This window comes from Dicentrarchus labrax, unplaced genomic scaffold (genome assembly GCF_905237075.1).
Source record: "Dicentrarchus labrax unplaced genomic scaffold, dlabrax2021, whole genome shotgun sequence".
NCBI classification, from domain to species: domain Eukaryota; kingdom Metazoa; phylum Chordata; class Actinopteri; family Moronidae; genus Dicentrarchus; species Dicentrarchus labrax.
In genome coordinates this window covers 1,398,476-1,424,947 of record NW_026136708.1, presented here as the reverse complement: position 1 = coordinate 1,424,947, position 26,472 = coordinate 1,398,476, and the positions used below count along the sequence as shown (strand labels likewise).

The 26,472-nt window shown below is 42.7% G+C and overlaps 1 protein-coding gene across 7 annotated transcripts in view; it reads left to right on the top strand.

The window, feature by feature from the left end:
- The window catches only part of epha7 (eph receptor A7), a 90,471-nt gene that overhangs the window by 48,472 nt on the left and 15,527 nt on the right, over positions 1-26,472 (top strand). For 4 of the 7 annotated variants that reach the window (XM_051409877.1, XM_051409874.1, XM_051409876.1 and 1 more), the window contains exons 6-9: positions 17,186-17,310; positions 19,742-19,910; positions 23,447-23,555; positions 25,450-25,505. In XM_051409877.1, coding sequence (XP_051265837.1) covers positions 17,186-17,310; positions 19,742-19,910; positions 23,447-23,555; positions 25,450-25,505 — 459 coding nt within the window. Of the gene's footprint in view, positions 1-17,185; positions 17,311-19,741; positions 19,911-23,446; positions 23,592-25,449; positions 25,506-26,472 lie in introns of all 7 variants that reach the window. The other 3 variants (XM_051409872.1, XM_051409875.1, XM_051409871.1) reach the window with 1 other exon arrangement.

Here is a 26,472-nt window from a genome sequence, read left to right as displayed (position 1 = left end):
GTGAAATATAGTTATAGTAGTATATAATAGTATTTTGGGGCTTAATGTAATATTATATTAAATATAAATGATTTGAGTTCATTTAGGTTTGGTATGTGCATACTGTATGCACAGGCCTGTGTGAGTGTGTGTGCTTAATGACTGGACAAATATGTGGTTTGGTATCAATACATAAGATTTTTGGTTCAAGCTGCTGATAGCCTAAATATTTGGCAATATTTTTAAAACATGTTGTACTCTCCAGGTCAGTTTATTCATGTCATTTATAGTTTTTATGTTTGTCAAGGTTATTGACGTCAAAAACTCTCCATTAAAGGCACAGCAGCAGTGGGTGGGCTAACAGGGGCTTTCGAAGGGATGAAAGGCATCTTTACTTGCAGTTACCAAGCCAACTAGCCGGACTGATTAGTGCTAGCCTCCTGGCTGACAAGTTAGAGCTAATCTCCCAACTAGCCCTGTGAGTAGTCACAGCCGTGGATCAGGGCTGCGCCATATAGTAAAAACATCGTATTGGGAATATTTGGACAGATATTGCAATACCACTCAAGATTTGTAGGCCAGAGTATCTCTGCACAACTACAGTACTTCATTATAATGCTGTCTGTCACATTTTACTTTCAAAAAATTGCAGCTTCTTGCCATTCGCACATTGTACTTACTGTGACCATATTGTGACCATATTGTCATTTGGATAGTATTTTGATTCATTGTGCAGCTCACTGTGGATGAACTTTGTTGTGCCACAGGTGTGACCAGGCCTGAACACTATGGCTTGGTAGTATTTGAATTATTTTTAGATTATTGTGAGTTTTCATACCATTACCAGAAAGACTTTTAATTACTTTGTGGAACATGTTTTCAACAAAGCTCTCTCTTCATTTAACAAGAAAAGCTTTCAAACGCTAAATGAATCTGCAAAAGAGCTTAAATTAGCAGTTATTTTTATTAACTAATTAAAGAATAAGATTATGAATCTGATCAGACATTTCAGTACTTGACAGACACAATAAAGTCTGTACCAAAAAGAGTACTGAGGTTTGATACCAAGCCCTAATTAACACCAATCAACACTATGAATTAAATTCTTTCATCAGCTTGTCGATGCTGTGTGAGGCAGATGGACACCTCAGCAGAGTAAAATTCTAAACCTTCCATCACACTGACTTCTGCTACACGGCCGGGCTCAGCCTGATAATACTGACAACCCAACATACTGTATGAGTGTGTATGTGCGTGTTTGTGCTCCACACTGCTGGTGGTCCTCCTCCAATAGGGAATCTGCATCACAAACAGCCAGCCCCCTCCAACCCCCGACCCCCTGCCGCTGCTTTCTGAGGCTGAATCCGCACAGCTCTGCCAGGCAGCCGCCTATATAGATATGAATGGTCGCAAAGTATTCTTGAGTTTAATAGTGAGGGATTAAGGCAATTCAGGCAGATTTACAAAGAACAGGCGGGGGCATCTTTTTTAATTGTCCCTGTGTGACTAATGGCAGTTGCGTTAGGCCGGGCATTTTAGGAGACAACACAATGTGTTCAAGGCATTGACTGCTGATTATTTCCATATGGAGGCTGAGAATTTATTTGACCAGAGCGTGGTATTTGCAGCCGGGAGAGATTAAAAAATTGCTATTTATTTCTTCTCCTTAAAGAGCCTTTTTGACAGCTTCTCTTTGCACTGTACCTGCTTCCTTTGCCCTCTTAAAGAAAATAGATATATGATACCTGGCAAAGAAAAAAACGTAGTTAAGTACAGATTGAGCTTTTCTTTTCTCTTTGTCTGGCCAATCTCCAAACTTTAATCAGTCTGCTGACTTCAAGGAGTACAGTACTTTCTGTGGGCTCCTCTCTTACCCAGCAGGGAGAGCGATTCATCTGCTCAGCCCGCAGTTTTATGCGACTGTTCCCTGCTTCTGTCGTTTTAAGCAGCTCTCCATAAGCTCACCACAAAGCCGTGAAACAGCCAAAATGAGAAAACATCACACAGCTAATAGAGCTGTTACAAAAACTACCTTTCTGGATTGCTTAATGCCATGAGGTGCCACCTTGAGAGCGCCGGGTGTATTATGCTGCTCAGCTCGCGGTTGTGTTTTGAAGTCAATATTGCTGTTATTTTCTCCCCGGCTCCTCTGACGATCTCTGACATCTCATTAGGGTGTCTGTTATTCGTATTACCCTGCGCTAAGGCAAAGTGATCACGGTGGATATTGTGAAGTAAATTTCTGTAACCAGCCAAAGAAGAAAAGAGTCATTATCAAGTTCCAGTATATAGTTGGAGGCAAAACAGAGACACTTTGCTCGATGGAGAAGGTACAAGCTATGAGATTGTTTCCCAAGATACATTTTCAAGGCTAATTATCTCGCAATAATGACATCATTACAATGATAGTGAGCCAGGGCGCAGGCTGCTGAAGAATGAAGCTTTGTTCACACAACGCTCACACACACTGCGATGAGCACACAGGTTTTTCACAGCAAATAAAACATTCAGAAAAGCTGCAGGTGTTTTTGAAATAAACATTTCTGCTAAGATTTATTAGACATAAGCTTTAAAGGAAAATTCTCAGATACACTGCTGTATTGCCAAGCTGTGATGTCCATCGCTGAATATATTCTGTGATGAGAAATTGTAATTTTTGTTACAGATATTCACATTTTTTTCCTCGACCTGACACGAGTAAGTGATTCCCTACGTGTCCCAGACTTTCTGACAGCCTACAGGGAGGTGGTGTGAACTCGTTGCTGTCAGCTGTGGGTTTTATGCACAGGTGGAGAGAGCAACAGTGGAAGGAAAAGTGAAAGTCACGACCCTGACTGAAATAGTTGTGTGGCTGATTGTAGTCTGCTTCTTGTTGGTTGGAGGAACGTGTACCTCTGTCCCTTCTATGATTGGATATCTCCCTGCAGCTGTTATAAAAATTTAGGTCACTGGAACATTGACCGTTGTTTTGTACATTTGACCGGTTTTCTGTTGGAATAAGAAACAGAAGCCATGCAATTCTAGTAAATGTTAGCCACACCAAATCAGCCCCAATACCAACACCTGTAAAAAACTTTGCCTAATAAATAAATTCATAAATAAACCTTTGCAGAGTGCAGACCTCCACTATAGCCAATCAGCAAACCAAATCTCTGACTGCTTATTTCTTACATACCTGCTGCATTTTGTTTTTAAAGTCAAGTTTGAGGTTGCTGTTATGTGTAGTTATGGCACAATATTCACTTTCACTACGATGTGTTCTCGCATGCACGTAGAAAAGTGAAAAGAAAGATTACAGTGAAAAGTGAAAAATAATTCATTTATCTGCCCTGTGATTTGGATCTGCTCCAAAAGGTAATTAGTTGTTCCTTGACCCATGCTACACTCTCCTACCAAGTTAGGGTCGGGTTCGTCTGTCCCCAACAGCACAGAAAACATAACCTCCTTGGTTACAACAATTGACCTCGGGCTTTTGTGGCCCATGGGGGCAGTTTACCCAGTTAGTAATGCAGTATAGGAAAGTAAGCAAGGCACTTCTCTGAAAGCTTTAACACCAACAGCAACTCCCAACTCAGCAAGCCCTCTGCTCCCTCTGTCAAAGGTCATATTTGGTCAGTCCTAAGCCCTGGCATCAGTGCGATCCTCTACCCCCTAAAAAAGAATGGGAAAGAGGATTTGGGCCCTCTTGTTTATCTAGCAGGTGTTACAGCAGTACCGGGCATCTCTCCACGCAGCGAATCTGACTCTGTGCCCGGCTAATACGGCCAGTCACCCTGGAAGCCGTTGACTGGGAGGGGGGGGGTGTAGGTGGGACAAAGGACAGTGGCTTTGTAGGGCAGAGGGAGCCGGGGGCCGATCCGTGCCGGGTTCAGGCGGGCAACCTGAGAGCTGGCTTTGTCTCCACAAGCAGCCGATCACTCAGCGCAGTTTCGGTTGAAAACCGTTCCGAGGTTTGGAGGGCAGGCCGCGTTGTCCCGAGTCCGGGGATAATCAGCTCTTGTTAGCCTCTGCTGCTTTTTAGCACTGCAAACAGCTCTCACATGACACTCGATAATAAATCATAGTTATGAATTTGATCCAAACAGATTGTTACAAGCACCGAGTTGTGGCAAACCAACTCTGAAATTGTTTCAAAAGCACAAGAGATTTTTCTTTTAATCCCATGATATCCATAAAGCCTACAGAGACAGAGCCACTGCTCGTCTCTGCCCGCGCTTAGCAGTCATTAATCATAATCAGTTAGCTGCTTCCATAAGTGAACAGAACACAGAGAAGAAAAGATGTGGTTCGGGAGGTCAATCATTTAAAGGATCAACACTTTCTACACAGTGATACACATGAGCTACAGTCACTGCAAAGTATTCCTCCGGGACAAATATGCTCGGCGTGTGTTGTGTGAAATGACACACCCAGTCGTGAGCGTTTGTGCGCTGCCGTCTGGTTCCCTTCACGTCCTGTCATTTTCTTTTTGTCCGTGCATAAAGAAGACATCAAGTGAGCTCATAGCAGACAGATGAGTGATAGAAGAGCTCACCGCTGATGACAGACACAAAAAAGCCAATCCCCAAAACTACAGTCAGCCACTAAGTAGGCTTTTGTGCAATCGTTTTTTTCTTTTTTCTCTCCCACATGCCGTCTGGCTGGAGGCCTGTCTGGAGTGTCTGGCCCGGGGGTTACTCATCACGAGCGCGGCTGCCAGCATCAGGCCGTCCCCTTGATTACAGGGCTGCTGCTGAGTCGGTTGGGCGTTCCAGTCTTATCCCTTATCACCAGGTGCATTTACTCCGGCTGCAGCGCTCCATTTCCTGCAGATGCACTCAGTTGACTCAAAGTGAGTGTGCAGTCAAATGAGTGCTATACTTCCCCTGTAAGGTCATTATCACCATCTAGTTTGCGTTTTTCTCTGGCAGAATTAGGTGTTGCTAGGCGGAGGAGCAGGCATTTACTGGATCAGTGTGAGATTTATTTTTAAAATATCCAAAGCGTGTACCTGTGCGTGAATGTGACCCAAGCATTAATACCTTTCAGCATGAGGTATTTTTAAAATTGAGACGTCAGAATCACAAGGGCATCAGGAGTCACTGCTTCATTAGAGATGTTCCTTTCTCCTCATTTTCTATCATTTTAAATCTATTTTAATTCCCCTTTCAGTATCTGTAAGGCTGTTCAAATAATCTTATCCCACCACACCGTCTGACAGTATCTCATTCTGTACTAGCTTGTGCATGTTTTTATGGCTGCACCCATGGCCAGATAAAACTCCTTAGAGGGCCCTGGGGGAAAAAAAGAGCTGAGGGCCCCCTTTTGCCCCCCTTTACTTCCATGCCCAAGGCAAGCTAACGAATAGACACAGTATGTGGGCCTCCAACTAGCACTTATATTATTGATAATCTGGCAGTTATTTTTACTCGATTAGCCTGTAAAATGTCAGAAGACAGCAAAAATTACCTGTCAAAGCATCCCAGAGAACAGGTTTACATATTTAAATTAAGAGTTTCAATTTATTGTCCATTTACCAACTGTTTCCAGTTGATCAAGTAATTGATTAAATTACTTTAGCTCTATATTATACTTGGTCTTGAATCCCAGAGAGCAACTAGTACCCCTACCCTGAAATACTACTTGACCCGTTTGCTGTTGTCTCTTATTTTGAAATTGATTTGACATTATGCACTATTTTAACACAATAACACCTAAATATAAAGCAGTCCATGCAGGAAGTTGCAGTGCTGATCGCAAAAATCACCCAATCTGCGTGAGCTTGCAGTTTTGTCCAATCACCTCAACTTTTCTGCTACCAATCACTGTCGTTTCCCATGAGCTTCACCAAACATAGTATTGCCTCATCTAACTACTAGTGATTTTATTCTCACTGGAACAAGTTGCCTTTGATTTTAGTGAATTATAGAAAGAGAAATCGCAACTATTTTTTGGTAATTTTTGCTTTCTTGCCCCCAGAGTATTTGCCCCCTTCTCTTGTATAGTAATCCAGTCTTGGCTGCACCATTCCATCAAATGGTAATATTGTAATGTCTTATATTCCAAATCTTTTGAAAAAGTTGGGATCTCGTTGGTGTGAACTACTTGTTCACACAGAGTTTCTATTGGGGGGCCAGCAGGGTTTAAGCTTAGGGTTGTTTTGAGTTGTTTTTGTCTCTGACTGGTTCATTTTCACTATGGAAAGGAAGGTGATCCCCCTAGAACGAGGTGTGTTTTGTACTCAGCAGATTGTTTTCTGTCTTCTTGAAAAATGAAACATCAAAACACTGGTGCCCGGTGCTGAAACAACCAAACTTAGAATGTGTGGCTGTCACTTCATCTGGCAGACTACTGAACTTGTAGACACATTCAAGGTGCTTGGCAACCCGACCACAGTGCTGGGGGAGTGCGTTCTGCACCTTACACAACCGTCTGCAACAGTATGAGCGGGGTCATTTTCAGTGCTTGTCGGCCTTGTCTCAGGCTCTGATCTGATTTAACTGCATGGTGTCTTGGAGAGCTGCAGGCCTGGCCTAGATCTGTTGGCAATCAGCAGTGTGTTGGACTGGACTGCTCTGTACAAAATTACAGAGGCGGCTGGAGGGGCCGTGGATATGATTTCCCTGAGATGGAGCCTGTCCAAGACTGTGATTAAAGAACATATGAGCACTGATTAATATGATCATCTTCCTGATGACAGAGGTATTTTTTATAATAAATGGATGTTTATGATGCCAGCCCTTAGCAATCGTATGTCCCCACATTCAGAACGGTGGCGGTGGGCTTAATTTTACATTTGAATATTTCTCATGCCGGATGCCAAACATTAGATTTATTCACCGATAAGGGACTGAGAGCAGCTGCCTCGGCGTGAAGCCACCGATAAGTGCGACTATAGGGGTTGAAACCTCAAAATAATAGCAGTGCCTCAGGATTCTGACCCGGTGTGCGCCATCAGTCCACAGCAAAGTGCATTTGTGAATTATCTCACTTATCAATCCCCGTAGAGCTCAGACGTCCAATCAGGGTTTCAGATTGGAGCTCAGGGCCCTCAGGCTGTGCTTTGACATTTAAGGGAAGCAAAGAGGTGGAAGGCCGTTTGGCTGCTTAGCAGCTCCTGTAAATATCCACAGTCACCGCACCGGGCTTTGCCCTAATCGGCTCTGTGCCTTTTCACTCCACGGTCTTTGTTTTATTAAGATAAATGATAAAGCCACTGTGTATGCAAACGCATATCTCTGCTTAGCCTGGTCATGTATTTGAAAAGACATGCCTTGCAGCTGCTTGTAGCAGAAAGGTCAGCGAAGCAGCGGATAAGCAAAGCCAAGCGTGTACATTATAACAAGTACCAGTGCTTTCATTTCTCATCTGGCCTGTGCCTGTTTGTTTCAGAGCGTATTCTGTCTGGCAGTGCCGAGCCGGAGTTAGATATCATTATAACACAGCTCACCATCAAAAGGGATATGGACAGGCATGGCATATTTTTATGACTTCATCAGGCTTTCTGGGCAATGAATCCTGCAGATCTCAGGAAATTCGGCAATTAAGAATGAGGATATCAGGCTGTGCATCATGCAGCCAGGCAGTTCTCGGGGATTTACTCTGATTAAGTGGGTTCAGATGGGAATCGGTCTGTGAACAAAACCGAGGTTTATTTACAAACTCTCAGAGCTTTTCCTCTGTTTTTGACCCTGTCATTTATTTCCAGCGACCTCCCCGAAACAAGCCCGCATCTCAAAGCGTTTAGCACCGGCTCACCACGCCACCTCACATCACATTGCATCCAGCACACACATGCTGGCCTGCTGTGTATTGTCACTATAATTATGATTGCCAGAATAAGTCAACAAATGCTCTTATTTGGCAGCCTGGGACGTTTACTACAAACAACCAGGCCCTGTGCTTCTTGTGTGACCGGTTAAGAATTTTAAATCAAGAGGCTCAGTTTTATGTCTGTGGTAAATACACAGTTTTGGCTCAATCAAGCTGCAGTACATTTAGTTTTATGTTCCATGTCATTGTCCTTTGAGTCATATTGCTGTTTCCCATCTGTCAGCTAATCATTATGACCTTCTAAAACATGACCTGATTTCTGCAAGACAGAGGAGGAAATTACAGTTCACACCTGGCATTATTGAAGTAAGTCTCAACTCACTGCTTGTGATCAGATTTGCTCCACTGCTCATATTTTATGTTATCTGTGGGGAAAAGATCAAACCTACATTTGTAACTGGCAATAAAGCTAGAGAGGAGCGTCGCCGTGGCTCTGCTATACGTGGTCACGTGTCCCTGAGCAGAATTTGGCTTGAGCCTTCGAATCTGAACGAGTCCAGTGAGATTATCCCTACTGGGGGGAGACTATAATCAGCCCTTTTACATTGTCTTTTAAAATTTCTCTTCACTTTCTATCACTGGAAGTATAATTTGAACTGTCCTCACCACTAGAGGACCCTAGTTTTTGTAAACGACAGAAAATAATGTCCTCCTGGGCAATGTGAGGATATTTACCAAGCAAATTATTCAGACTCCTTTAAAGGTATCATTGGACAATTCTGTAAGTCCGATGTTTTCATCAATTAGGGCTGCAATTAACAATTATTTTCTCTATTGATTAATGTGATTATAATTTTCTTGATTATTAATTTGTCAATAATTTTATTAATCGATTAGTTTGGTTCATTAAATGTTAGAAATGCTGAAAAACGTTGATCAGTGTTTTCCAAAGCCCAAGCTAACATCCTCAAATGTCTTGTTTTATCCACAACCCAACGATACTCCGTTAATTGTCATAGAGGACTAAAGAAACCAGAAAATACAGAAGCTGGAATCAGACAATTTGGACATTTGTTCTTTAAAAAACAACTGATTTGTTATAAATCAAATCAATCAAATCAAAATAGTTGGAATTTCATTAAACTGACTAACTGATAAGTCACTGTGCCTCTAACATTAATCTGATAGGAAACCTTGCTTAGATTAACCAAAAACCACATTCCCATTATTTATTATAATAACAGTTTATCAGTTGAGTCACCAGAAAATGTTGCTCTAGTGAGATATAGATCGATATAATGAGTAGAGGCTGGTCTCTGAATCGGCTGTGCTGACATATTGTGTGATATTAATTCACAGAGCTCAGTGTGTTTTTGGTGCACTCGTGTCTGTTTAAGAAAGGATCCCCCCAAGATGCATTTTAGTGCCCATTGTGAACAGGGCCATCATTTCACCATCACTACTATATGATTATGTAAATTCTGGTTATGGTACAATGGACTCGAGATGACTCTATTCTTGCTCTACATGGGGGAAAATAAATATGGCGATTGCAGACCCCATTCTAGCTGACTTGAGGAAATCAGCGAGTGTGCTAAGAGCCGCTGATGATAGGCTGCCAGCCCTGCTCCCTAATTTGGACACTGACACAGGAAAGCTGAGTGCTTCTTCAATAAATGGGGTCCCCGCTGGCTTAACAATTATGTAACAAAGCTGACCAATGATTTCTGCATCTGTTACATTTCTGAATGGCATTTTGATATTATACAAGAGCGTGTGGCGTGGAACACCACTGCGGGTTAAAATGAACTCCCTGTCAGGAGGCATTGGAGGGGCAATCATGCACAGTGCGCCTTGTGTGTGCATGTCAGTGTAGCATGAATGCAATTTCCCCCACTGACCTTCCACTGTGATTCTGATTCCCAGCTTCACAGTGGCGCACAGGGATATACTTAAGCTGTTAGGTGTGGGTGATGCACTCAACGAATCGCACACCGAAAAAACATTTACTTGCTTGAGCGCAGGGAGAATTCAAGGAGGGATTCTATTAGCTGAAGAAATTCTCATTGACATCTAATGCGCCTCCTTTATGGCCAAACACACACCGGCATCGTTTGATAAGCAGGTCTCTATCAGACCTCACTGTTGACTGTTACACTTAAAGCTCTGAGGCAAAGAGAATTGGATTTGATACCTCTCTGTTGATCCAGAGAATTGATGTGAATATATGATAGTGGGGTCCTTGAACTGGGAAATAATGAGAGGAAATTTGATGGCTGTGTTGAGCTGTCAGTGGTGAAAGCATCAGATATGTATTAATAATCATCCCACCACCTCTGGAGCGGTCGGTCCTATAGAACATGAAAGACCCAGCCTTGGTCTCCTTCAAATCAGGCCTAGCTAATTGCTTTCAAACGGAGCCGCCTTTGACCTCCCCGCATGGTCACTAAAGGTGTCCCTGCCTCGACCGGCATTGTTATGCAGTGAACACGCCGTCCTCTGCCAGGCTCTCTAAAACTCTATTTTCAAACACACTTCAAGGGTATTTTGTGCACCTCCACCTGAAGTGTTGGCGGTGAATAGGAATCATCAGGCTGTCAAAATGTTCCAGAAATGATACCATTAGACTTTGATGGGGGTTACACGCTGCAGCTGTAGCTACATCTGGCCAAAATCTACATGATCTTTCTAATTGAGAGCTTATCAAGGATCAAACTGATCGGATTGGACAGTGGCAAACTCAGGCTGTTGGAAAGGGCAGGGGCGAAAAAAATATAAAGGGCAGTGGGGCACAGAAAGTCGTGATGCATGTATGGTGAAACAGCTTAATCAGGGTTAGGGTTTGAACCCTAGGGGCGCTTTACCATGTTTTGTCCTCCGGAAGGGAATACTAGGCCACTTCATCATGTTTTCTCCACTGGAAGGGAACCTTAGAGGGTAAATAATCATGTTTTATCTGCCATAGGGGCATCCAAGAGGGCACTTTTGCTTCATTTATTCGAGTCACTTGTGATAATTTGTCCCTACCTTTATCATTGCACATTGTCATTTGATGACTAAAGTATGATTATGTCGTTGGACAAGGCCTGGACATTTTTTGTAACACTCCATTGTTGGATGTTGTCCATAAGCAAGTTAAAGCCATGATCCCTGTGCAAAATGAAAAGCTACTGACTGTTTCATTTCTCCCTTTTTTCTCCCTGTTTGGGTCTAAGCAGAGGTGACATGGCACTGCGTGGCAGCAGCTGGTGAAACGCAGTGCCTTGCAGTCTCAATGCCACCGGCGAGACACTGGCTCTGCAGCCCGAGAGCAAGAAACTTGTCACACCAATTTTGACAGTTCCTCTCACATTCAACAGAGCCTGGGTCTGTTCTTGTCCTCCATCCTTTACTCTCTGAGTCACTGAGCGTGCTCCGAGTGCACACGGTTACTTAAGGGAATTCTGCTTTTAATTCAAGAATGCTAAAGGTAGTGCATGAATGGCTGTATAAGCTGCAAGCTAGTTTCAGTCTGGCTAGCTCCACAGACAGGTGGAGAGTAGCTGGGGGCAGGTAACATCCACCCACACACTCACACTTTCCACTGGGTTCACACAGGCAAGTAAACACCCACACGCCCACGCACAAACACAGACAGGCATTTCAGCTGTAAAAACCAGCTGGGGTCGAATGAAATTTGGTGAAATGATCGCGCTGTCTTAAAATGCAAATTGCACCCTCCATGCAGGGAGAGACGAAAGTTCCCCACCAGGAGAGGATTACATGGAGGGGAGACGACTAGGAGCAGGCAGTAGTTTGAAACAGAGTGGTGGAAAGTGAGGGCGTGGAGGTCAGAGGGGGGGCGGCTGCTCCGATACATTTGCCTCGGAATGCGGTGACCCACGTTCAGTTCTCAACTCATGCGAGCGTTTTTTCCCAGCCTGAGTGAAAGTCTTTATTGTCAGCCAAAGTGGTTTTTCATTTAACCATGAGTTAACCAAACTGCCTGGCTTTGACCTTAAAGGGGAATGCAACCGATTTTACACGTAAAAGTCAGTTTACAATGTCTTCCATGGCTGTGGAGGAGCTTTGTCAAGTCTTTTCAAGTCTGAGAAAATAACCCTCTGGTGATGTCATCAGGATTATCTTGGCTCAGAGACTACAACTTTAAACAGAGCCTGGGTTACAAACACTGCATTTACCAGCTCGAGAAATCTAACAAAACGAAGCTCACTGTAGAACTTGTAATCCCCTCACTAAAAATCACCATTTTTAGAGACCCTTCCTTAAACGTCCACGCTCCCAAGACGCCCACATTTAACAGCAGTCACTTTCTGCTCTGTTATGGGAGTCACAACATCAAGTAGAAGTAATCTTGATTATGTCATACCTCGTTAGTGTCAACCCAGCCCGGAACCCAACCGCCGGCCGGCTTTTGTTTCACAGGCTGCTGGAGATGATGTGTTAAAAAGGCTTCAGTCTAACAACCAGACTTCCCCTGAACTGTAAATATTCGGCTCTGCAGTGATGAAAGGTTAGGTTGAATAGACCTGTACAGTATGTTAACTGCATCAATCGCTGTCAGTGTGTAAAATCCTTGATGTGATGGAGAGCAGAGCCGTTTGCAGGATTTTAAAGCATGTTAACAAAAAAAAAATTCTAAAGACGATAAAAGTACTTTTAATAATGTGTCAAATGTACTTTTATCCAGCATACAGTGTCAGCTGCTGCACAAAGTCCCCAAATGTCTGCACAATTTTCACTGGGTGAATTGTGAGGAAGATGTGCTTTATGTTTATGTGCCCATATTGGGCACAAAGGACTTACTTTCTGTGGAATTATTCTCTCAAGGAGACATTGCAATCTTCCACTCAAATTAAAAACCTGTTAAAAACCTTTGAAACACTGCTAAACGCCAGCAATCTTGTGCACTCCAACAAAGACATGGCTGCCACAGGCGTTAAGATACACAAGCACATCTTGAAAACAGCAGTAATTAATACAGGAGTTTATAGCACTGGTATGGTCCATGAGGCAAGCATGGAGGCAGAGAAAGAGCGCTTATGTAATGAACTACCTCTGCTCTGCTTTTTCGCCTCGGACGTGAAATCAGCCTGCTGAGTGAGAGAAGAGGATATTAAAATGCGCTGTCTAATGTATTCATAAGGCATTCAAATGCAGAGCACGGTGGGGACTGGCTTCTGGATCAGTTAGCTTTACAGGCGAAGGTGTTCGGGGTCACTAACACATTTTCTAATATTGCAAAATGAATGCACAAATGCCTTCCCAAACAGTCTCTTTAAGGCCGGCATAACAATTATACCATTTTCCGGCGTGCTAAGCCCCCACAGGTATGTTAAAAGTCTGAGAGTGGCTGACTGAGAGTGGTCTCCATGATATCAAGTCGGTCATTAATGGCTGTCACACGGCACTGCCTGAGTGATCCGCGGGGGCGACAGAGGAATAGGCGTTTTCTTAGAATTAAAGCTCAACTCTGGTCCCTGAGAAATCGAGAACGACCGCCTTTCCCATACTTAAAATCACCTTCCAGAATGATCACCTTTTAGCCGGTGCAACACGGCGTCAGCTAATGCTGCTCACTGATCTCATGATCTCTGTGGAAACAGGGGGCTCTCTGTCACCCGTGGCAGGGTAAGGGCGGGGCGGGGCTGAGTCATTGCTACTACAGCCGCGGGCCAAAGGGGGGTAAATGGGGCAGATGTGGTGCCTGAGCCCGCGTCACACTCTGGGGGGAGAAGAAGCTGTGTGGGAAAGTAGCTCATCATGCCGCACGCTGGCTCGTGCTCTCTGCTGCCGCTTGGAAACCATGTATCTCTGACAAGTGTGTGCTTTTTAGGAATGAAGATTGCTTCCTCATTTTCTTAATTAGCAAAAGAGTTCCAAAACTTATATGCATGTGACTTTTTATGAGGAAGTAGATGGAGAAGAAGAGCAGAAATAAGTGTATACAACAGGAAGCAGTCTACAGTATGTTTTGTCTGTCGGAAACAATGCAGATTAAAGCACAGAGTTGGATTTTTGTATCACCAGCAGTGTTGAGGTGAATCAATGTGTTTGTTTTTGTACTCCTTTCTTAAAAACAGCATGTGGGTCGTTTTCTTTCTTATTGATTGCTTTTCAGGAGAGAAGTAGAAAAAAATTCAAAATCCCAAAGCATCACACGCATACCACAAAAAATACTTAATGTTCCCTGAAGACAGTTGGTCTTTGACGCAGCACATTGTGTAACCTTTAGCCATACGCAGCTGAATTCCCATTCAATCTGTGGCATTGTCGGAGATCTTAAAATCTGATTTTCAGTGAGAACAGAGAAACTTTCCTCTTTCAGCAGATGAATGTGAAAACATCCTTCTGACTGGAGGGGGACTTTTAGTTCCCTTAAATTTAGAGATCCAGTGTGCAGGATCTAGTGGAGTAGCTTCAGATTGCAACTCCCTCGCTTCACCCTCCCCTTCCAAGTGCAAAAGAGAAACTACAGTGGCTGCAAAACTCCCGAAAACCACCGCAGGCTCCGCTCCCTGTGTAAATAAAAACAGCTTAATTCTAAGTTAACAAAACACAATGATTCTTATACTCGGGTGATTATACACTAATGAAAACTAATATTATATTCTATTTCTGACAATAGATACTCCTAAATGTTACACACTGGACCTTTAAGAGAATGTTGAAATGACTTCAGTCACAAATCCTTCAATCATCGTCAAATTATAAAAGATAAAAACACTCAGACCCAGACCCACTGGGCCAATCTGAAACTATCCATTTGCCAAAGTCCAAGAGTTTCTAACAGCGTAAATATATATCCTGAAGTAGTGTTCCTCTATGCACATGCAGGGCAGAAAAAGACCTCTGCAGGGGATGAAAGCAAATGTCAGATTAAAGCAGTAAACACAGACAAGAAGCATCATTTAGTGCCCATAAACCCAAACCAGATTTAGGATCGGGAAAGAGAAAGGTCCATATTTCAAGGACGCCGTCTGGATGGGGGCAGAGAAAGCAGCCAAATTGGATGAAGTTAAGCTGCACTAACTGCTTGTTGTGACTCACGAGAGAAAACTCAATCGTCCCTTTGACCGGCCAAGCGCGCTGAGAAAGGATACATTGTTCCGTGTTTTGGGTGGATTATGAGGGGACATGTCACAACAGCAGGTTTTTGACAAGGTCTTGGGTGTCCGCTGCCGTGAGCATTACTGTCAGGAATGCCGATGAGGCCTAATGAGGTTTTAATCCAGCCAGAGTCATTAGTGGCAGGTCATCTTAAAACAATCTAGGGTCAGGCTGCATTAAGGCTATGGAGGTCCACTCCCACTGGGTCACTGAGTATGGCACAGACACTTTCTACTCCGGGGAAAGGGTTTTTGTCTCGGTGTAAATATAGGATATCTTCACTTGGTGACTGTACAATTAGCAGATTTTTCGAACATAATACACTTCCAAATGGTGCGTCAATAGAAAAATGTAAGCTTATTGTTCTGTTCATCATTTGTAAATTGCTCAAAAGGAGACGATCACACTCCTTTGGTGTAAACTGTCTTTCACAAGCTCTCCTTTTATGTGGAAGTGCTCCTCTGATCCGTGAAAGGCCCAGAAAACAGAAATCAAAGTATGGCTTCTGACAAGTGGCTTTTACCTCGCCGTTCACGTCGTTCCCCAGGATGGCTTTTCAAACTTGCTAAGACGTGTTAATTAATATGTTTTGCCCCCAAGAGCAACATGAGTCATCAAGATTTCACAGTATGTTTACAGAAAGGATCTTTGGGCTGTTTAGAGTTTTAGATTTGCAGTAAGCATATTTTTTTGAAGGCATCATCTCCTTGGGGTGAGGTTTAGTAAACCATAAAGGTTGCCCTCTTGTCTTTCTCACTAGTGCTGTTAAAATGATGGTAATTATAATTAAGATGGTGATGATGGTGTAAAGGTAATGGCAGCTGTACACAACTGGAAGGCACAGCTGCAGAACTAGTAGCAGTACTTCAACTTATCAAGTTATTTTCTCCGTAAGTCCGCAAAATTAGCTGAGCTATATATACATACACACACACACACACACACACACACACACACACACACACACACACACACACAGACACCTTTGGTGTTTCAACCATGCTTGAAAATGGGATTGTCTTTGCAACATAGACGAGCCTAACTAAATACAGGAAAGGAGAAAGTGGCAGAGGCTCCAAAAGGGGCGGGGCTTGTCCGAAATTCTGCAGTTCCTTCCAACGTAGCATTTTAGCATCTATCAGCCCATTATTTTTGGCAGGGCCTGCAGCTTTCCCATTTTGGTTCCAACTTCATAAACAGCATCTCCAGCAAAAGCAGGCGGCTGTTTTCCGCAAACCCCCTGCTACCTTCCCAGCCACAAACATTTGACAAAGTTAGCAACTTCCTGGTAAACAACAGGGGAGCTTGTAGCATCAAAGAGCAAGATCTCATGAGTTAGTTGGCGACGAGTACAAAACAAAACGCCGGATGAATATTGGTCAGGTGGGCAGACAAAAGAATCTTAATGAACGCTAATGTGTCAGGAGGAAGAGTAAACAGCCAACTGCTTTCTTTCCATGTTAACATAATAAGGTGAAAATACATTAACGCTGCCATTACAGCTAAATTGATGCAGCTTTAACTGTGGACACAAGAACCTTTGTCTTTTCCCTAAATTACATTTGATAGAAGATTCTGTGTAGCATTCTTCTTTGAGTTGGCTGTAATCGTAATAGTCGCAGCAGTTACAGGAGCAGTCGAAGCAACGCTGGCAGTAGTTGTAGTAATATTAGCAGCAGCAGCAGCAGCAGTAGGATTATTAGTAGCAGTGCAGTACAGGAACAGTAGCAGTAATTGGTGCTGTAAAAACAGTAGTAGACATTACATGGCACCAATGTATGCTTAAGCTCCATCTATACAAGGTTGTTAAGTTCAGTACCATCGTTTACCTTTGGGTATTGACAGCTGAAAATATATATATCTGTGTGTGTGTGTGTGTGTGTGTGTGTGTGCACTGTTTGGCAAATCTAAATGTGGTAGCACTTAATCCAGGCAGCGAGACACTTAAAATGAGTCATGCAAAGAGCCAGAGATAATTGGTGTGCATAAGACTGGTGTCAGAAGGTTACAGGTACACCCCCCTCCCACTAAGAGGCTTTCTGAATAGCTCTGTCATCAGGGAGAGCAAGTGCCTGCTTGTTCCGCTGGAATTAATTGAACTGAATTGTCATTCATAATCTACATGTTGCCGTTTTGCACCCGCCATCTTCTGCTGTTGGCACAATTGAAATTTCGATCATGAGGTGTAAACATTTAGAAGCGTCCCTGTGAATATTCGTCAGGCCGGCGGGGGCCGCTGAGTGTTGGCGGAGGGCTCGGTGCGGCTGATTAGTGGCTTGGCCGTATGCGTGTACTCGCACAGTGAGTTTGCCCTCCTCTTATTGACATGTTCTTGTCCAAACAGCTCCGTCCCAGGTCAGCGAGGTCATCAAGGAGAAAGTGCAGCAGCGCAGCATCCAACTCTCCTGGCAGGAGCCCCACCAACCCAATGGCGTCATCACAGAGTACGAGATCAAATACTACGAAAAAGTGAGTTTGTATTCGGTTTGTTTGTCTCTTCCTGCTACCTTTTCCTCTCCATCTCTCACATCACATTCACTTTTGTCGACTCTTCATTTTGCATTCTATCTGCGTGCTGCTGTGAGTGGAATTCACAAGATTCTGCAAGTACCGTCTTTGTCTCATAATTGCAATAATGAATGAGATGCTCATAAGATTTTAATCAGGCTGTAGTCCTTCACAGCCGCCCCCGCGCACATGTTAGCACACACACAACCCATGGCTGCGGCACTGCCAGAATTAGCAATCTGTTACTGTTATCTCCTTTCCCCTTCCACATAGATTATAGTGCTGCTTCCCTGTGTTTCAAGTCTGAACACATCAGCTTTTTACAGCGAGGTTTAATGGAGCGAATTTAACCCAGCAAATCAAAGGCAGGGGAGCGGAGCTCTGATGCCAGTCCTGGCTGGTCGCAGCCTCTTGCAAAGCACTGACGAATCAGTCTCCTATGTCACGTACTGTGGCTGTGGTCTGCCCAGCTGTAAAAGTGGAAAATTGGAAACAACAACTACACCCCTAACAGACCCTGGCATTCCATTTGGGCTTTTGCCGAGCAAAACATTTACAGATCAACAACAAAGTACACAATGCGTGCAGCCTGTGCATCCAAATGGATTCCTTGATGGAGAAGATATTTTCATATGTTTATGTTGTCTATGTGGCAGGCTGCCTAATGGTGAGATAATAACTTCAGTTAAATTAGATGTTCTGTTATGTACAATCAGTATAAAGCATAATTAGAGTGATGTTTAGCAAAATTGATTTGCATTCCTTAATAGCGTAAATTCTCAAAAGTCAGAATTCAGATAAAGGTTGCATGCTAAAGAACACTGAAGGGGGAGGAATTTGCTGTACTGGAATTTATACTGTATGGTACTTTGAGCATAATCTACATTTTCACAACAGCGGAGTTGTGTATTTTTATCAGAAATACTGACCAATCAGTTCCATTTGCTTCAACTTTGCTTTTTTTAAAAATTGCTGTTAAGCTACTATCAGTATCCGTGTTTCCATCACCGTATTTTGATGCACAATTTGAAGTATTGCATTAGGAAAGGTTGATGGGAAAGGCAAAATACTAAACAAACACTGTTTTTACGCTCGCTTGAGGAGGTTTTTGCCTTTTTCTATGATCTCTACACACAGATCTGATGGAAGCTTCCTCACATTAATAAATCAAACAAACAGAAATCCTGTTTTCTTCATTGTTTTTCACAGTCTGAGCTTTCACTTCCTCTTTTTCAATTACATCATCTTGTTGCGCCCTCTTCTTATGTTTTTCTGACTGGAGATCTGGCGCCACCAACTGCTTTACTTACAGAATAATAGCATAACAGTAGTAGATGGAAACAAGGATTCTAGGGCTGCCACCGACTAAAGATTTAGATTCCTAGTCAACTAGTAACACGCCATGTCTTCACCCCCAGAGTCAGAGTCCTGGTCGGAGCCACTGGAAATCAGCTGGCCTCCAGTGGTCTTGCAGGCTGCAAGCCTTGTTCTGTCTTACATTCTGGCCCTGCACAGCTCCCGATTGGAGTTTGACCTTGTTTTTCTGTGACTATCCAACTAACGAAAGTTGCATCAGCTTACAGTTAAGACGACTATTAGGAGGCGGCCCTAAAGCGTTGATTTGCATTTTCTTTTGCAGTCCAAATTTTTTTCAAAAACACTCAATTGACAGGTCCGCTTAGTAGTCTCCCATGAAAAGGTGGGATTTTACCCTATAGACCACTGCAAGGCTTTTAATGTGAAACATCTGTGCAGGAAGTCCCATTGAAGGTAGCTTAAGAGCGATTAAAAGATAGCAAAGAAAAAGCGATTGGAATTAAATTGTGAATAGAAAACCGATTCAGAGCAGCAGAGTGGTGAGTATGACGTGTTTGTTGTGCTGATGGAATTAGTGCACTTTGTTCTGAATTTATCAAGAACAAGGAAGCAAAACAAGAACAGGTAAACATGGAGGAAGTGTTGAGGGTGCATCAACAGCAAACTGAGACAGAGATGTCTTATTCAAATAGGAGAATGTGTATTTCTAAAAAAGAGGGAACATTGGTCTGGTTCTCTCTGCAGCTGAGGTAAATAAAGTATTAATAAGCTATAAACTATTTTAGAATTTATGATATATGTACTGAATATTAAAATGGCTACTAAATTTGAATGGTTTCATCTTAAATTGACACAATGTCCATCTAGTTGGATGAAACATTGTTAAATCATGTTCATTCTATTCACAAAAGACAGGTAATTACTTCCTCTGAAGTATATCTGCAGTAAGATAACAGCACTTCAATGGGACTCAGTTAAAAACCAGACGTTCATACAGCAGTTGGATGTTCTTTTTTCAATCCCAAATGGTGAAAATGTCAGTTTTTGTATAAAAGATGATTTATTCCTTGTACAGGATCAGAAGGACCGAATCTACTCCACGGTGAGGTCCAAGTCCACATCAGCCACAGTGAACAACCTGAAGCCCAGCACGGCCTACGTGTTCCAGATCAGGGCCTTCACAGAGGCAGGGTACGGCACCTATGGGCCCAGATTAGAGATAACCACCAAGGAGGAGGCCACAGGTAGGATATTATACTGCTTACCAATGCAACAACCATTTGTTGTGGTTTATCCTCAATAACCTTCCATCAGTTTTCACTAGATTTGTCCTACAGTGCTGAATAAAACTTGACTGATGTCATGTGTTATTTTTACCCCAGGATCAGGTATTAAAGCTTGGCACCTTAAATATTTTACAGGTCACATGATGAGTTGAAGTTAGGGACTGTCTCAAAAGCATGGAAAATGGCCAAGAAAGCTTTTCAGATTCAGTAACTTTATGACAAAATCTTTATTTTCAACATTATTGTTGATTGTTGTAACATTATTTCAACAGTTTTTAAGGTTCAGACGAGCGGTGTTCAGTTGATTGCAGTCATTTTATTTCCCTTCTATTACTTCCCACACAGAACATGAACAATTCTACATCCTTTAATTAACCAAGATATTTTTATTTCAAAAACAATCCATGCTTTATTTTTTGATTAATTTAGGTACATGGTTTAAACATTGTCATTTAAGAAAAATGTTTTGTAAACAGCTAAACATATACATATGAAGAGGAGCATAGAGTATAACTGAAGAGGAATAGACCATTTCTACAAGCTTCCTGTATTAGCTTTTGCATTACAGCTCTAATGTTGTGTAATCAGTTCATTTTGCATATAAGATCCTAATCTGGGGAGGGGAAAAGTCATATTTAAGTGAAATCCGTATGAAAGTGAGAGTGAAATAATGTAGGAGGTTTGGTCCAACAGGCCACAACAAAAGTATAAAAGCACTGATGAATTAGTGAGAGACGTACCTGTGTTAGCCACTGCAGCATTATCATTGCCAGAAAGTTATGCTTTTAATTTGACAGCGTTTCACCTCTTCCAATGAAAAGCCCACAGAGAGCATTAGTGTTCCTCCAAATGCACCGACGCTACGCACCTAACACAGGGAGAGTTTGACCACGGCGATGTATTAGCACATCGTTCTGGAACACAGGCTTTCAAACTTCAAAATTTATGCACAACCTGTTCATGTTCCCAGCTTCTGTAGTAATAGCCCAGGGAAATTATTTGCTTTCAAGCAAAGAAAACAGAAATTGCTTTGACTTTATGCTGACAACACGTCGTGGGAAGAATCACTAAGCACAAGGACAAGCTACTGTAGCGTCGTGAGGATGAACTCATTTCAATCTAATCAGTTACATTAGCTCTGAGTGTCACACTGTGCTCATTCTGAGGTGAGGGATGCTCCCGTGAAGTGCTTGTGTTATGGATCGTAATGTCGGCCATTCTAAGATATTGTAAACACGGATACATGTGGGGTTCGGCAGCAGTTAGTGTTGTGGTTAACCTAGCTTAGCATAAAGACTTGAAGCCAGAGGAAACAGCTAACCTGGCTCTGTCCGAAATAAGCATAGCAACACCTCTAAAGGAGATTAATATAAATAAAACCAAATCAAACCGAAAGGTGAAAAGATCTGTTTGTGATTTTAGAGAGAGTTACTTTGTGTTCTTAAACAGCAGTTTATAGCACTTGTTGACAGTTTTTTTTTCTTTTTTTTCTTTAGTATAGGCTTTGGTTTTGGTCGCTGTACAGGTTTGCAACGGAATGAGATTTTCACAGTACGTCTCAGAAAATATCACGGTATATGATATTACAAAATTATTATTATTATTATCATCATCAGTTACAATGACCCTTTAAAGGAATGAAAACAGAAAGGTTGTTTTTAAGAAACACTTCTGTATTTATTTCTGTATTTTTTTAATAACTCTAATGAGGTAGAATTCAGTACTGTAGACAAGCTATACATCGGGGGTCCTAAACTGCCATCCATCGCACCACATGATGTCAAAAATATAGTCATATCCGTCCTACAAGATTATAATTTGAATTACTTATATTTTAAAGTAGTATAATTAAAATTAAAACAATTCTATTTTAAAAATATGTTGCACCTGATGCTAAAAAAAGCAAAGGTCAAACGTGTGCTCATTGTTAATAAAGGAAACCTAGGACAGACTCGATCATACAATAAGCTTTAATTTTCATGGTATAGGCACAATGTTGGCACAAAACCAAACCTGGCAACCTCATTGTGAAACCAAGATAGTCTGAAATTACATAATGCTGTATATTTATACTGAGCATCATTTTATTTAACTGTCAGAATGTGAATTTAATGTAGTTATTAGCGCCCTCAAAAATTCCCTTCTCGCTAAGAGATTAGGATTTATAAGTGTCTAAAATCTCAATTTACTGATCACTATAGAGTAAACACCTGCAGTAAACCCCTTTTAAATGGAATGAACTGTAAACTACCCTTAAGCTTGAGTGTAGCATTCCCATTGGAGACTTTAAATCCTTACTGTCTGATGTTTACTGTGAGTTTGTTTTTATTAATTATTTGTCTATTGTGCGATTGTGTATGTCTATTGTTCTTAGGTCTCTCCTGAAAAGGAGCTCATAATCTCAATGAGAGTGCTTGAATAAATAAAGATTAAAATATAATAATAATAATAATAATAATAATAATAACAATGATAAACCATGTAGTGTGTACACACAGAAAGTGTGCCTAGCTGTTGTTTGTTCCAGCATGTAACTAAACCACAAATTTTAGTTTTTAAGTTTGTCATGCACGGGTTAAAGAGTGTTAATTAGTGAGTATGAACGTTCTACCTGGTATGTTTTAGCCAGTTTCATTCATTTCTCTTTAGTTTGGAGCCCCAACATCCAACCTTCCTACCCAAACACGCCCCCACCCACTTTACGTCCAACATCTCTGTACAAAAGGACACATTAATTACTCATACCGCATGCAGAGCGTGTCCTGTGACAAGGTTAGAAGTTTGCAGTCCAGTCAAAATGTCCTTGACCAGCAACCGCTAGCCTCCTCAGTGACGGCCTCGAGAGGGGGGAAACCTGCAAGAGTGTAGTGTGACTGCTGAGTGCTCCTAATTCCTCCCAAAATAGACAATTGGTGAGATATTGAAGCTTGATTGAGTAACAGCTGATCAAATGTCGCCACATTTTTCAGGCCTATCCTCCTCCTCCTCCTCCTCCTCCTCCTCCTCTTCCTCAGACAGGCCACAAAAAAAAAAATCATTCTCTTTCATTTATACAGCGCAGATCCACTTGATTTAAAATGCATGAAGTTTCTCTCCTCATACACCACTCGCGTTGACTTTATGCGACGGTATGGCGAGCTGTTCTTTTGGGCAATCGGCAGTTTGTCAACGCAAACAATTTGAGTGCTGCGAGAGCTCTGAATGGGAAACAATCCAACCTGAATGTGTCTTTGTTTGAGATGAAGGGCATCGCCGTCGCCGTCTGGGACTATTAAGCCCACTTTCTGAAACAGTAGAGCCGTGTGTATAAGGACGGCTCAAAAATAGAAGCGTCCCTCCTCCACTCTATCCGAGGGAAGGAGAGGAGGGGGGCTATCAATCTCCACGCCTCTCATTGGGCTCAGTTATGTCCTGCAGATTGTAGCCTTTGATGTTCACACTGAGCGTTTTCTGTCTTTCTGAATGTCCGTCTGTGTTTGTGTCCATCTCATCAGCTGCGATTGTCTCGAGCGAGCAGAACCCCGTCATCATCATCGCGGTGGTGGCAGTGGCGGGGACCATCATCCTGGTGTTCATGGTGTTTGGCTTCATCATCGGGAGAAGGTACGCTCTCGCGGGCCCCATTGACTCTCCGCTCCTGTGAGTCTGCGCTTGTCAATTAGCCTTTCTGTCACTCACAGGCCTCCACGTCTGTGGAGTCGTCACATGCACACACACGTGCACCCATCATCTCGTGGCATGCTGTGCTAATGGGTTGTGATGCATTTTTTTTTTTTTTTTTTCTCCCTCAGCCCCTAACAAAATTTTTAAGCTATTTTTGCAGAGCCATTATGAGACAAGTACCCCAGAGTGAGAAAGCTTTGGCTCTGCATTCCTGTGTGTGTGAGATCCTCAGGGCAGGATGAAGTATGGCGCTTTTTTTTTTTTCCACCATCACAAAGCACCCTGCCCGTTGTCATTATCACCATTCCCTCACACACTTCATCTGTGTTCTCATCTGCACGACTGGCATTTTATCAGAGCTTGCTTTCAATGGAGGGTTCATCAGAAGAAGCCTTCCTTGGTGCCATTTTGCAGAAAAAAAATTGCCCCACTTCTTCTCTGAACTATAACTGAATCAAACCAGAACGTACAGGCATCATACACATCCCGCTGGTATCAGTGTGACTTTAATTTTCCAGTGATAGCGATGTCAACCCAAACTTTAGGCTGCTGGGCTCAAGCTTAGCCCCCAGCTAACTCACTGACTGTGTGGTGTCATTACACACGCTCTTTGCATCATCCAAGTGATGCAAAAAGACACACATCCACCACATCCATCCCAATTCTGTGTCCCTCAACATTGAAACACAAAAGTCTCCTGCTAAATCTAACACTGATGATTTGATGTTGGGAGTTTAGCCCACCTCCAAGCCTTCTAGTACTCCAACTGTCAGTCTCCTAACATTTTCCATGCAGAAAGAGAATGGGACCTTTACTTCAGGAACCATGGCCGACTCCCGCTCTGCTACTCGATGAGAAAAAGAAAACCACACCAGCAATGAAAACTATGAAAATTGGCTTTTGTTCTACACAATCAGGACCTTTCTTGAGGAAGCCATGACTCTGAATGTCACCTGCTCAACACAGTCTCTAAAACACTGACACTCTATCAAATTGTACAGAGAAACCATAATGTATTAGAAATGTGAGAACAAAAAATGCAAATACTTTCGAAATGGGATCAATTTTTAAAAATTGAAAGATCATTCTTAATCTCTCAAACATAAAATGTTAAGAGCTGCAACAATTAGTTGTCAACTGTTAAATGAATCGGCAACTATTTTGATAGCCGATTAATCGTTTTGAGTCATTTTTAGAGAAGAAATATTAAAATTCTCTGATTTTAGTTTCTCAAATGTGAATATTTTCCTCTATGACAGAAAACTGAATATCTTTCTCGACAAAACAAGACATTTGAGGACCGCAGCTCTGGCTTTTGGAAATTTTGATCAAAAAGTTTGCCATATCGAGCTAAAACGTAGTGACAATGTCTTTTGCCTGTAAATAAAGGCAGTGTTTTTAGAGTTTAATGGAGACACGCTACACACACGTGTGTACTTTAATCCACTAAGTGCATGTCCATCACTTGGGGCTTATTTCACCTCCGTCATCCCCTTTTTTCAGTCTGCGCTCAAAGACCAACTTTGTGCAGCAAATCACCTGCTTAAGGGGAACCTTCAACACGTTAATATTACAAATTAATATCTCCAGACATGTTGAACAGTCCTTTACAGTGCATGTATTATTTGATATGTTACATGATTAGATGCTGGAGCTACTTTCCCAGGCTGTACAGGCTGTGGGGGTTCACAGCTCCCTCTGCTCAGCTGGGTTCTTTAAGAGATTTGTCATGCGCGGCATTAGTCGCCGCATTAAAATTCTTGTAATTTAGGGAGTTTTATTTCCTCCGCACAATCAGTTGATTCTGCCACTCTCTTCCTCTCCCCCCGTGCAGGCACTGCGGGTACAGCAAAGCCGATCAGGAGGGAGACGAGGAGCTCTACTTCCAGTGTGAGTGCCTGCATTCATCAGCCCAAACGCACACACGTATAGAATATATGTACACACACACGCAGATAGAGACATCTCAGACACTGCATACTGAACAGGAAGGGTGCCTTAAAACCCATTAGCACCCACAGGCGTGACTGTTTGATCCCAGTTCGTTTGCTTTTAGTCAAAGCTGGGAACAATCGAGCTAACATCTGCTGCTGATTGGCCAGTCTGCGGAGATGAAGAAGTTAGGGAGCTACAAACGCATGAATGTGACAGCTGTCAGGGAGGGAAGAGAGGCTGACCCGTGAGGAAGGAGGAAAAACAACTGTAAAAGCCGCAACTCAGAGAGCGACAGTGTACACACAGTTAGCTCCGTCGTCAGGGCTGCTTCTAGGCGACTTCTATCAGTAAGAGGGTTGTTGTTTTTTTAACACTGATACACTACCCCTAATGATGCCCCTGGAGATACAGCTGCAGACAGCTTTCTCCAAGTGGAGCTGTAATGATCCGCGCTGTAGGCAAACTGCTGATTTGGAAACAAAGGGTCAGTGGTGTCACAAAGTGTAGGACTGAAGCAGAGGCAGTGCCGGTGAGCCCAGGTTGGCTACTGCTAAGTGCCTGACAGATCCGCCTCAGCAGCTCACTGGTCCCAACCGCTGAAGGAAGAAAAAAAAACTGGGAGAAAACACAAACAAGGCTAGTGTCGGGCATAATAGAGAGGATCCGCCGTGCAATATCAAATGACGAGAGGCTGCCAGGGCGACAGAAGCTAGATAGCACGCGAATTCAACATGTAGACCCAATTTGTCTGCCATGTAACGACGAGGAAGTTGCGATAAGACATCTCCTATCAGATCCACTGACATCTCAGATGGACGAAGCAATTACGGGAGCAAGTTGAGGGAAATCTCAGCTGCCGACGTCCCCTCGCTGGAGCACAATGTATTTGTTGTATTTACGCTGTCGGATTGGCCGCAGTGCT